The 13859-nt window shown below is 45.0% G+C and overlaps 1 protein-coding gene across 1 annotated transcript; it reads right to left on the bottom strand.

Moving 5' to 3' along the window:
- Positions 1-3333: 3333 nt before the first annotated feature.
- LOC149320598 (uncharacterized) lies at positions 3334-11203 on the bottom strand. Its single transcript, XM_089506503.1, has 4 exons — positions 10285-11203; positions 8878-9001; positions 7638-8498; positions 3334-5161 (listed from the first exon to the last, which is right to left on the bottom strand). Exons 1-4 carry the CDS (start codon positions 11116-11118, stop codon positions 5079-5081), a joined length of 1902 nt encoding a protein of 633 aa, XP_089362629.1. The 5' UTR covers positions 11119-11203; the 3' UTR covers positions 3334-5078.
- Between the last annotated feature and the right edge of the window lie 2656 nt (positions 11204-13859).

The following is a 13859-nucleotide window of genomic DNA, read 5'->3' as shown; positions in this document are numbered from 1 at the left end:
GCATGGAACTTCTTTTCAGGGTCCCTTAAAGCTACTTGAGATGTATCCAACTCTTCACCTGCCCCCACAAGCTCACTCTCTTACTTGCATTCTTCACTAGCAGTAGCAGGAAACTCTTGCAAGGCTTGGGCACAGGGCATCATTTCTGTGGCTTGAATTGACACCATTATGGGGCATACTGATTGATTAGAGCAAAGAATTAGAGCACATGGTGATGGTGGGGGGAAAGCGGTGGAAAAAACAAGCTTTCAGATTTGAGACCCTGCTTAAGCTTTGGATGACAGGTTGGCGCTACACTTTCTTTCACTGGATCGGCTGAGAGAAGAGCAGAAGAAGCAGTGTTTGTGCATGAGTAAAACGTCCCTGGGGGATGAATATCCGGAGTCGATTGTTGGAAAGAGTCCTTTGCCTTGAAGCAGCTCCTGTTAGTTAAAATATCTTTCCCTTACCACACCAGTCTCCAGTCCAGAGCATGTGGCCTCTGTAAACCCAGTATACACACACTGGCTGTGTCCCTCTTCTCCCCAACAAAGATGGATTAAGAGTCCTTCCTCAATAGGGAGAAGTGTCTCCCTTTGCACCTGGTCACCTTGGGAGCAGCTGTCTGAGCAGTGACCAATAAGGTTCTTGCCCACATTGGCCTTTGCTGCAAGGCTGGAATGGCTGAGAAGCTTCTCTCATCGCCCAGCCATCTTCTCAGTTGCTGCCCTGAGAGTGACCAGGTGTAAAGAGAGTAGCAACCAAGCAGCCAGTCAAGCAGCGACTGAAGAGCCTCTTGTCTGCACTGGCCTTTATTGCAAGGCTGGCACAGGAGAGAGTCCTCTTGGTCACTGGCCAGCCAGCTGCTCAGTTGCTACTCCCAAGGGGATTGGGTGCGAAGAGAGCAGCGGCCAAGCTTTGTTGTTTTGAACTGAATTGAAGGGGGTGATGGCCCAAAAAAGTTTGGGGTCCTGCAACTGGAGGTCTATTCCCATTGTGGCAGAAAGCATATTTTTGCACAGTATTCTAGTGTCCCACAGGGCTCTATTCTAGACCATTTGTCTACACAGCAAAACTTGTGGCTTTTTACCCAAAAATCTTCTGGCACAAAAGCCACTTTCCGCTATTGAAAAGTTTCCTGTGCAGGGAACATGTTTTCTGTTTAGAAAACACTTACTGGAATCCTATATTACCATAGTACTGGCATAGCTGCTGAGACTGTTCCCGCCAATTGAAAAGCAGCTGCCTGATGGTCCCACTCCTTTTCGAGAGCAATCTCTGGCATGAAAGGCAGAAAAAGGCCCTGATGAAAGTGAGAGGAAAGGTCAAGCAGCTGCTTCCTGACTGACTCCCGTCAATCGCAGTGGCTGCTTACCCCTAAGCGGGGTTTAGGGAGCTTTCACTGTGCATGTGTACCCCCTAAACCAAATGCTGCATAGAGATTGTAAATACATAGCACATGTGAACGCATACCTCTAGGTTGTACATTCACAATTGCCCTACAGGACTCCAGCCACTCTTCTCTGCTCAGGAAACCTATTTTCTGCATAGCAAATATGTGTCTGGGGGCGGGGGGGGGGGTAATTGCACAAAAATAAAAAAATCTCACCACTTGTTTCTCTATGAAAAAAAATAAAAATATAATGGGCCCATGGAATCTGCTGAGGTTTGGTTCCAGGACCCTCTGTGGATACCATAATCCATAAATGCTCAAGTCCCATTAAATACAAAGACATAGTAGTAGTACAGTGGGCCCTTGGTATCCACTGGGGTTTTGTTTCAGGACCCACCTTGGGTACCAAAATCCGTGGATGCTCAAGTCTTACTAAATACAATGGCCCAATAAAATGGTGTCTCTTATGTAAAATGGCTTTTGGGATTGTGTGTATGTGTGTGTGTATTCAAGCCATGGATACAGATGGCCGACTGTAAAATGGTATCCCTTATATAAAAAGGCAAAATCAAGGCTTACTATTTGGACTTAAAAATAAATTCAAGCCGTGGATGCAGAATCTGTTGACACAGAGGGCCAGCTTTAAATCCTCCGGAACACTTTGGGACACTTGAACAGTGGGATAAAACCATGCAAAATCTAATTACTCTGTTTTTCTATCCCCAGTTTCCCGGCTGTTGGGAAACCAATTTTTTTTTAACCCGGAAACAAATAATAGAGAATATTCTTTCCATTCCTAATCTGAAGGGCTACGATTTTCCCTCCCCCTTCACCTGGTTGCCATGCTCTGAATCCTTTCCTTTGCACAAGATGGAGAGGGGGGAGAGATACTTCCAGCTACAATAACTCCCATGTCTCTCATGGAAGCATAGAGACAAAATAAGTATTTTAAACCATCATTTCAGAATGTTATTGCTGTTCAGGCTCTGAAAAAAAAATGGGGCATGGTGTTTGCTCAGGAAATATGGCACTTGTGTTTGAAGAATAAGTAGAAAAATCCAAAAAAGAACAGTTTGGCATGGGGGACGTGGGAACCTCTGAACAAGCTCAGGACTGAAAAGGAAAGGTGTTTAAATAATAACAATATAGGTTATTATTCTTAAAACATTGAAAAACACTGACAGCAAATGACAGGAGTCTTGTAGCTCCTACCTGAAAAGTGGGATTTGCAATTGTATAGTGAGTTATGTCTAATGAAACTCTGTAATCATATTGCAAGTGTAATGGGCAATGTAAGTTACCATTGTATATAATGTGACAAACTAGTAATAGAGATGCAGGTGGGATACAAACCGCCCAAAAAGGGTGGTCTCCCGCCGCCCTGGTTTGCTGCGTGAGGGAGCCGCAGCGGATAAATCACGCGGATCCCTCGCACAGCAAAAAGAATCCACAAAAAGCGGGTTCTTTCTGCGGCACGGTTGTGATGCCGCAGTGCGCTAATGGCGCACTAGCGGCGTCACAATGACACTGGAATGTGCAGACGCTAGGTGTCCATCACGTCAAAATGGCAGCGCCCGTATGTACAGGGCGCCACCATTTTGACGCCCTCGTCACGTGTGAGGAATGAGTCGCGTCTGGTAGCGCCGCCCCTCACATGTAACGACAGCGCCCCATAGGTCCCGTCTGTACAGTGCCGCAATAAAACACGTTGAAAAGATCCGAGTTTTATAACAAACCTCTGTAAAGGGCAATATACAAATAATGTCAGTTAATTAAAATAAAATGTGCATAATGGCAAAAAAAGTTTTGCTTTTGTAATGTGTGTGTGTGTGTGTGTGTATTTATATATATTTTTTCCCAAGCTGTGGATAGTTGAATCTGCTTGGGATAGCATTATACATTGCATTATGTATAGCATTATACATAGCTTGCTATATAATTGTAAGTCTAAGGCTATTGTTTTACCAGCATTGTTATTCTTTATACATTTATTATCAGGGTTCCTTGTTGCTTAGGAGTTAGTATTTTACTGAGGAGACAGGCTAAAAGTGCCAAAGAGCTACTGGGCAGCAGCAGTGGGGTGTACGTGAGACAATAGTGGAGGATCTCTCAGAGAGAATGGCAGTGGCACCATAGCTAATTCTAAAGGAGTCAGTATTGTGTAGAAGGCGGCAATGGTAAACAATTCCTGAGGTATTCTACCATGAAAACTCTCTGCTTTCATCCCCTCAAGCAATGGAGATGAACAGCAGTTTGTTCCAAGAGAAAAAGAGAAAGATGAAGGCTTTCACGGCCAGCCTCTATAGTTTTTGTGAGTTTTTCGGGTTATGCGGCCGTGTTCTGGATGACTGTATTCCTGACATTTCACCAGCATCTCTGAAGATGCCAGCCACAGATGCTGACAAAACATCAGGAATAAACACTTCCAGAACACTTCCACAGTGCCCCCCAAACTCACAAAAAACTAAAGAAACAAAAACTTTTTGAATGCTTATTTCTCCCACATTGCCTGCTTCTTGAGCCCCCTAAATCTGGACCACCAACATACCCACTGCCTAAGCAAAAAAATAAATAAATAAAAATGACAGGATGGGAAAGAATAGGTGTTAAATTATTATTATTTTTTAATATACAACACATTAACTTTGGCATTTACTATAACATAAACACCAGAAGTCAGTGTGTCTTCATTACTGTACAGAAATAAATAGCTATCAGGAGGAAGAGGCTTTCAGCTGTGTGGGTGCCTTATTTTGCTTTTGTTTATGTGTTTTAAATTTAATATACCTTTTTCATGTTATGTTTTCACTGTATTTGTTGTGTTTATCAGCTGCTTTAAGTCTCATTCTTGAGGAAGGTGACATGGGTTAGAAATTACTACATATATATGTGCATATGTACATGTGTATGTATGTAGATACATATGTATACATGTATACACACATACATGCACATACCTAATAATGCTAAGGGCCACATTTGTGCAAAATAGTAACAAGAAATTTTAAAACACCATTGAGGGCAGGTAAGAGGGAGTCCCAATTGGGTAGAAAGAGAAATAAACTATTTTCCACCCACTGAAGGATAATTTTGAGAAATGCCATCCCCAATCTCAAAATCCAAGAGGTACTTATAATACCACATATACCCAAACCCTAGAAATGCTTGTAAGACCATGCCCTCAACCATCTTTTCTGGCCACTGTAAGATATGTTATGTAAAGCACTCTGGGAATGAAAAAGTGCCATGTATTGCTAATTTTGGAGTCAACCCCATATATTTCACTGTCTGAGGAAAAGATGGCCCCTCCCAGATCACAGAATCATAGATATAAAAACCAACTGGATGAGCCAGTGAACTTTATCACTGGAGAAAAGACTACATCCTTTCCTGAACTTGAGAACAGCAGAGTATCTTAGTGGGTACAGGGCACACTCTTTGGCACACAGCTGTCTCCCTCCAACAACACACCATGGTTCCATGCCCACCTCCCTGGATCTTCTGCCTGAAGTATCTGCCTCACCCTGGCAAATAACAGGGCCAGCCCTGGCTTATGATTATGACTGTTGTTCCATTATCCTTATGCTAAATAATCATGCTCCTGACAGTACTTTCCCAGTTGCATCTCTTTGCTGCTGGTGTTCAGCGATCACTTCCACACACGGTGACACAAGCAGTTGTTTTTTACTTCTGGATGTTCTCCCCATCAGCAGGAAGGGCCTTGTGCTTCTGCATCACCATCATCTTCCTCACGTCTCTCTAGCTCACGCCTTCGGGCTCGGTAAGAGGCTGCAAAGCAGGACAGGTGGAGAAAATGGGGAAATGACACAGAAGAGAGATAAGTCACTTATTCATTCTGCTGTTGGCAGAAGAGGTTAGTGGTGCCAATACTGGGGGTGGGGGGGAGGTGGGGGGTTGGATTTGCTCTGAATTTTAGTCCATAATTTAAAAGATCTTCCTAATTTGTCAAACCATACAGTAGATTTGGCACTTTAGATAACTTCTTCAAAGTTTGAGCTGAAAACCAGAGCCGATTTACTGCCTCACTGATTGATACAGGAGGAACCAGTTTACATAGTCAACTAGGACACATATCACACTGCTTGTACAACAGACCATAGCATGGCAGGCAATCTGTTTGCTGCAAACACATAGGTTAGTTTCCCTTACATCTGTGTATGTCCTTTTTGGGGCACTGTGGAAGTTGTATTCCCTTCTTCCTTCCACAGAACCCACAGCCTGCCTCCCCAGCTATTGTGCCTTGTTGAGGTTAGGCAGGACTGGAGAAGGTCCCATAGCCAGATGTGAAAATATTACAGAAGCACTGTGATGTAGCACTCTGGAGGATCTCCGTGCTAATGTAATCATTTCACATTTCACAACAGAGACACAGCCAGGTGTTTCTCTGATTATGCCCACTCCCCACAAAGGGTTTGGGGTGCAAGTGTGGAGGGAGGAGGCTATATAGTAAGTCCAGAGGGTGGTATAAGTCTCAGATTAGCGTCTCGTGAGTGAGCCTTTAAAGCTTTGATTTTTGCAGATTTGATTAATATGTTATCTAGGAATTTCTAGGTCCTCCAGCTCAACTCTGCTGGAAATTGATCACAGAGTTGCATTGGATGACTTGGAGATTACTAGAGAAAAAGCTTTTCTAGGCATTTGTAGGTCCTCCAGCATGATTCTATGCACAATCTCTGGCAGATATTGACCACATAGTTCCACTAGAGGACCTAGAGATTCCTAGAGAGGTGTTCTCTCAGGCAAAAACATGGTGTTTTATTATTATTATTATTATTATTATTATTATTATTTGTGGTTTTTCCATGTTCACTGGGGTCCTGTGCCCCTAACCCCAGCAAATGTGGGGGAACCAACTGTAGTTCAACATTCTTGTGCATGTGCACTGAGCTATGTATTGGAGGCCCCACTTCATAAAAAGAAATCACATGTTCGGGACTGTATTAAAAAAGATGTTCCTTTGCATTTTATGAGAGATCTAGATAACTAGAGATCTGAGACAGACCTCCTTTATTTAACAGGTTTATTTCATGGGTACAATATTTGTATGTGACAGTCCTTCAAATACATGAAGATGGTTATCCTATCAGTTCTTAATCTTCTATCCTCTGGGCTAAGTATATCCAGTGCCTTCAGCCTGCCCTCACATGACTTCACCTAAAGGAGCCTCATACTGCCAATCAAGTCCAGTTTTCAAAAAAATAATCAGGGATAGTTGAAATTCATGACAGTGTGGAGGGTGGAGAGGAGTGCTGTGGATTGTATTTGTGGAAGATCACCAAGGAGTATAATAACTGAGCATGCAATCTCTCCACATAAATTTATCAGTCTATAGCTACACACACACACACACACACACACACACACACACAACCTTGCTTTCAAGCCCATGTTTCATAGCTTCATTCCATCCTGTTTGAATTACTCAGTAAAGAAGGCTTATACCTAAAAGTACAGGTGGCCCTCCAGATCTGCAGCTTTGACTTTTGCAGATTTGATTATTTGCAGTTTTGAGTAATATGTTCTCTCCAGGAATCTCTAGGTCCTTCAGCATAACTCTGCCAGAGTTGACCATAGAATTGTGTTGGAGAACCTAGAGGTTCCTAGAGAAAACCCTTGTAGGTCCTCCAGCATGATTCTATGATCAACTTCTGGCAGATGTTGACTATAGAGTTGCATTGGATAACCTGGAGATTCCTAGAGAGGTGTTCTCACAGGTAAAAAGAATAGGTGTTGTTTTTTAATTGTGATTTTTCCACATTCATGGGGGTCCTTCATCCAAAACCCCAGTGAATGTGGAGGAACTACCGTAAACAGAGATGCAAACAGGATGATTGTTCTATGCTTGGTGCTGATAAGAAGCACACACACACTCACTCTCTCTCGGAGCAGGAAACTTCAGAAAAGGGGAGGAATTACACCTTTCACAAGCCAGTGAATATCATCTCACATTGATCAATATTTCAGGAATGCCAACCCTGCCAGGATATACAATCCCCCACTGGGAAGGGATTTCCTTTGACCTGGCTTTGAGAAGAAGAAATGTCGGTCCCTTGCTCAGGAATATGAAGGCTGGAACTATGAGGACAATGTAACATAGACCTGGGGGTTACCTGCGCTTGAGAATGTGTCAGAGATTTGGCTGAAGTGACACCGGAACACTTTCTTTGCTTATATCTTCTCTTATTGCAGCCCTTTTGATCTTTCCATTCCCTTCTTTCCACCTAAAACAAACAACTTAACTGACCTGGCAGGTGACGATCTTTGAAAGGGGGCCGCCCTGCTGCATCCCACACACTCCGCATCCGATTGAAATAAGGGGGTATAACAGACGGCCTCTCTTTTCCTTCTGCTGCAGGTCGCCCAGCCGCAAAAAAGTCTGTCTTCAGCTGTTTCCACTTTGACCTCAACTGGTCTATGTTCCGGGTGTATCCTTGGGCCTGGAGCTGGTCCTTGATTTTTTCCCAGTGTTGCTGCCCTCTCTGGGAACTGCTACTCATGAGGAGGGCTAGAGCAGGGCTGGACCTGATTCCATTAAGTAAGGCCACAACTTCTTTGCCTTCCCACCGCTGGCCACGCATGCGAGGAACCATTTTGTGGAACATGGCAGCCTGGCCAGGACAATTCTCACTGAGGTCAGGGGGGCAAACACGCTGGTCTCCACAGAGGTACAACCGTTTATATGCCTTATCACCAGCATGGCTTCTTTGATGGATGGCGAGTTTCGAGCTACAAAGGAAGTATTTCCCACAGATCTGGCATCGGACTGGTTTTCCTCCCGCACGAGTTCTCATAGGGAGACTGGAGCTTCTACCATATGAACCATAGGCATTTCGTCTTCTTCCAAACTCAATTTCTACAGGGACTGCGGCTGCAGTTTCACTGGTGATCCGACAAACTCCCCCACAAGGAATCGAGCTCATCAGTTCCTCTGCTGGATCCGTTTCCTGAGCATGCTCTGGTCTTTCGTGACTCACTGAGGTATTTTCCTGCATACAACATTGGGAAAGGTTATCCTCGATCTTCCAGACTGGCGCTGTATGTGGACATCCTGTTTCAGAACCTTCTGGCACACATTCTTCTCCATTGTTTATGGCGTCCCATCTTCCTGGAGAAAGAAAGAAGAGAGTACCAAAATTCTGTCCCTGGACTAAAGAGAAAGGTGAACTTGGGATAAAGGAGGAGAAATGTGACAATTTGACAGAGAAGAACTAGACTTTTTCCTCAAGGCATACAGCCATGAAACCCACTGGGTGGCCTTGGGCAAGTCACATGCTCTCAGCCTCAAGGAAAGGCCATGGCAAACCTCCTCTGAAAAATTTTGCTAAGAAAACCCTATGATGGGGTTGCCATAATTCAGAAACGACTTGAAGGCACACAACAACAAACAAAAACCCTAAAAGGAAAGAGGTCGCCCTTCAGGTTAGCCAAGAAAGGAGGTTTTCAACATCCAAGCAAAGGATAATAAAGGCATCTTCTGCCTTTACCTTGCAGCCTGGGATCTCCATCATCCGCTTCCTTTTTAGGCTTAATGCAAAGCTGTCTCTGCTCCTTGACAGAAGGGGTCTGATCTCCTTCTGAGGAGCTCCCAGCCATCTCTGGAAAGGCCCCCTGAAAATGCAGAAAAGTCCTGTGTCAGGATAAAACCAGCAGTGTAGATTCAATGATGAAAATCTCTTTTTCAGAGTTTCCCAAAACCTCAGAGGCATTCTCGTCTCATCAGGCAAGTCTACATGGACCAGTTATACCAGTCTCCCACTTCCGCCCTCATGTCACCCTGTCCACATAATGCAGGGCCAAAGCCTTAATTCAATTCAATTCGGAGTGTGGTGGAATCTCCTTCGTCAGAGGTTTTTAAACAGAGGCTGGATGGTCATCTGTTGGGGCTGCTTTGAATCTGTGTTTCTGCAAGGCAGGAGGTTGGACTGGATGGCCCTTGAGGTCTCTTCCAACTCTATGTTTCTATGATTCTATGATTGTGGACTGTTTTGATGTGGAAAGGTCATTTCTGCCTCAAATCTGGACCACCCCACCCTTAAATTAAATTTTTATAACCTTATCTTTTGCTCCAGATTATACAGGAAAATTTGGAGCACTCTGCAGCAATGCCGGGCAGCTATTCACATGTGTGTTCCTCTGTGCCACCTGGTGCCAGTGGTGTGAGTTCCTCCCTTGGAGGTCACAACCATACGATTGATGCTGGACACCTCATTTTCAACCTCACAGGGAGCGATTTGCACCTGTGGCAGTGCTGCCGACTGGCACAGCAGGATACACACGTAAACAGCATCCCAGCATCACTGCAGAGTGCTCCAGATACTGGAAAACCCAGAGCGAAAGGCAAATTTTTAAAAATTCAATTTAAGGAAGGAATGGCCCAGACTTGATGCAACCCAGAGTATTCTGGCCAATGTAGATCCTCCCATCCTCTCCCACTATCTCTTTCTGTGCATTTTGCTTCCAAAATGTTTTCATTTTTAAAATGAATGTTTGCTTTTATTAATCTTTCTCTGATTTGTTTTAATATGTTTGTGCATTTTTTCAGGGTCCTCAGAGAAATGTGTTTGTACATTTCTTCCCTCTTCCGGATACTGATGCTCCAAACAACTAGAAGGCAAGAAGTTCATCAGAAAAATGCGTGCATTTTTCCCCTTCAAATATTGACACTCCAAGCATCTGAAGGGCCAAAATTTATTATTTAACTATTTGTTTCATTTCATTTTTATGCCGCCTTTTCTCCAAAAAGGGACCTAAGGTGGACCTAAAGGTTCCTCTGTGAAACATGTTTGTTCACATCCTTCCCAAATATTCACATCCAAACATCTGAAGGACCAACGATTCCTCACGTCTTCCTTAGGTCACCCTGGAAACAACATAGTGTACCCCCACATCACCTGGTCTTCCTGTCTTTGGCCCCCTTGTTGTTTTGATAGGAAATCCTCAGCCAAGGCCACCACCTGAGAGCAGGTCTCCGGCCCACGTTCTCGAACCCAGCTCTGGATCTGGGAGGGCAGGATGGTCAATAGCTGCTCCAGGATCAGCATCTCCAGAATCTGCTCTTTGGAGTGGCGTTCGAATTTCAGCCACTGACAGCAAAGCTGCTGGAGTCGGACGTAAGCCATTCTGGGTCCCTCGGCTTCCTGGTAGCAGAACCGCCTGAAATGTTGGCGGATCTTTTCCCGGCTCAAGGCATCCCCTCGCAAGATGGCCACCTTCACTGCCCCATAATCCTCTCTGTGTTGGGCTGGCAGCATGAGAAAGGCCTGCTCGGCTTCTCCGCTGAGGGCTGGCATGAGGCGGGTCACCCACTCTTCCTTGGGCCACTGACAAGCCTCGGCCACTTGCTCAAAAGAAGCCAGGAAGCCCTTGGTGTCGTCCCATGGAGAAGACTTCTCTGGAAATGTTGGGGTGCCCCAATCTGGGTCCGGGGTCTCCACTGTCTTCAAGAACTCCTGCCACTGAACTTCCCACACCTGAAGGGAACTCTCTTCAGGCTCCTGTTTGATCTGTTCTCCAGGCATCATTTTCAAGAATTCTCGGATATTCCCGGCCTGGAGGGCGTAAGGGGATTTCCCCGTGCCCAGCGATGCCTCCTCCTCTGAAGAAGGAGGGCCAGTGGGGTTAGGGGTCCCCCTTTTCATCTTTTTGATATCTTCCCAAAAACGACGTAGAATAGATTGGAAAAGAAGAGCAAAACTTTTGCCTGGAGAAGAGAGAGAGAAATGCATGAGAGAGAATGGATAGAAATCAAAGATTAGACTTCTAATACATTAGCCACTGAATACCAAAGTCAGGACTCTTCGTGCCATGGGATTTCCTGTTTCTACGTATGGGTAAAATTGTACAATTTTAATGGCTGTTTTAATGTGTTTTATATATGTTGTTAGCCGTCGTGGATCCCACTTTGGGAGAAAGGCAGGATAAAAATAAAATAGTTTTTTGTGGGTTTTTCGGGCTCTGTGACCATGTTCTAGAAGAGTTTATTTCTGACGTTTCGCCAGCATCTCTGAAGATGCCAGGCACAGAGGCTGATGAAACATCAGGAATAAACTCTTCTAGAACATGGCCACAGAGCCCGAAAAACCCACAAAAAACTACGGATGCCAACCAATGAAAGCCTTCAACTTCACATTAAAAATACAAATTAATAATTAATAATGGTTCTGAAAGATGGACGGCAAAGAGCCAACGTGGCGTTGTGGTCTGAGCGCTGGACTACAACTTTGGAGACCAGGGTTCGATTCCCAGCTCAGCCATAGAAACCCACTTGGGGACCTAAGTCACACTAACTCAGCCTCAGGGGACAGCCATGGCAAACCTCCTCTGAACAAATCTTGCCAAGAAAACCCTGTGTTGGGGTTGCCTTAGGGTCGAAGCTGATCTCAGCAATGCAGAAAGCTCCATTGTAGTAAGCCTAGAACCAATCAATAATAGCAATAATGAATATATATATATATATCATCAAAAGGTGCTTCTTGAGCATGGACGAAGTGTCTTTTCTGCCCCACCAAGTGGCATTTAGAGATTTCTCTCCCACTCCACAACTCTAAGGATTTTGGAGGGGTGGCGAGGTCAAAACTACACCAGGGCTGAATCTGCACTGAAGACATAATATAGTTTGGCAATGCTTTAACTCCCAAGGCTCCATCCTCTGGAATGCTAGGATTTGCAAAATATAACAGCATCTAAAACCCACAAAAGAGTGATGCCTTTCTTGGCCAACCAAAATGCACAAAATACATGTTGCAAGCTTTGTAGATGTGTAAGTTCCTTGTAGGACCAAAGCTCTCTTGACTGAAAGTGGCACCAGATAGAGAGGGCCAATTGTCTGACAAAACTACAGTTTCCAGAATTCTCTAGCACTGAAGCGGTCTCACACTGGATTCTTTCTGCAATGTGCTTTTGGACCTCTCTCACCCAAACTACAGATGCCAGGATACTGTAGCAGCAGTGAGCCATGGCAGTGAAAGCAGTGTCAAAACTGCATTAATTCTGCAGTGCGGATGCAGCCCTACATTTTTTGTTTTTGTAGAAATGTCATTGCAAAAATCATGGCAAAGCTCTTGCAAGGAGGCCTTGAGAAGCCGGGGGCCCTGATCCCAGGAGGCAGCCTTGCCAATGGTCAAAGCAAGAAGGAAGAAACCTAGGCTTCCTCTGCACTGCAGACATAATGCAGTTTGGCATCGCTTTAACTGCCAGGGATCCATGCTACAGAATCCAGGGTCATGGAGTTATGTGAGATATCTTGCCTTGTCTGTCAGAGAGCTCTGGGGCCACTACAAAGCCCAGGATTCCTTGGAGCCATGGCAATTTAAAGCGGTGTCAAACCGCATTATTTTTGTGCATATGCAGCCCTGAGCAACCTTTTTGCAACCTTCTCCTCCTCTTGGTGCAAAGGCATTTTTCCACCTCCAGAGACACTTACCCACCTCTTCTTCTGCTCTCCTTCCTCCTTCCTTGAAGCAAAGAAATTCAAAACCTTGCAAACACCATCCCAGGGTAGGTTTGGGAAGGAGGACCTCCCTTCCTCATTGCCTCTCTAGGAAAGCAGCACCCTCTCTGGTTTTAACCCTTATTTCCACAGCAGGAAATTAGGAAAATAATAACTTCGGGATGTATCTGCACTGCAGAAACAATGCACTTTGACACCACTTTGCATCCCTACAGAATCCTGGGATTTGTTTCCTGTGGCATCAGAGCTCTCTGACAGAGGGTGCATCTCCATTGCAGGAATAATGCACAGTTTGACACCACTTTAACTGCCATGGTTGCATCCCTACAGAATCCTGGGATTTGTAGTTTCCTGTGGCAGGAGCACTTGCTGGTAGAAAAGGTTAAAAACCTTGCAAAACTAAACACTCCAGGATTCCTTAGGAATGGAGCTACAGCACTGAAAAGTGAGGTCAAACTGCATTATTTCTGCAGTGAGAAAGTCTGTGGGTGGGTATGAGAAGAATGCATCTGCAGTGCAAGCTGCAAAGAAATGGCCATGGGCTGCTCTCATTTGCTCTGGGGATGGAGCGCTTGCCTGTGTTGCCCCCTGCTGCCCAATTTGGGAATTGCCGGAGGACTTGCAGGTGTCCCTTCACACATGCCCCACTTGGGCATATAGGTATAAAGCAGCAGTGTGCTGTTGTTGTTGTTGATGATGATGTTGTGTGCCTTGAAATGTTTTCTGACTTATGATGGCGACCCTATTATGGGTTTTTCTTGGCAAGATTTGTTCAGAAGGGGTTTGCCATTGCCTGCCTTTGAGGTTGAGCCAGTGTGACTCGCCCAAGGTCACCCAGTGGGTTTCATGGCCAAGCTGGGAATCGAACCCTGGTCTCCAGAGCCACAAGAGCCAGCGTGGCACAGAGGTCTGAGTGTTGGCCATCTGTCTGGGGTGCTTTAATTGTGAGTTCCTGCATGGCAGGGAGTTGGACTGGATGGCTCTTGGGGGTCTCTTCCATCTCTAGGATTCTATGAT

The sequence above is a fragment of the Sceloporus occidentalis genome, unplaced genomic scaffold (assembly GCF_023333645.1).
Source record: "Sceloporus occidentalis isolate IW3139 unplaced genomic scaffold, rSceOcc1.0.p SCAF_1, whole genome shotgun sequence".
NCBI lineage: Eukaryota > Metazoa > Chordata > Lepidosauria > Squamata > Phrynosomatidae > Sceloporus > Sceloporus occidentalis.
The sequence above is the reverse complement of the archived record's forward strand: the minus strand, read 5'-3'. Positions and strand labels throughout refer to the sequence as shown.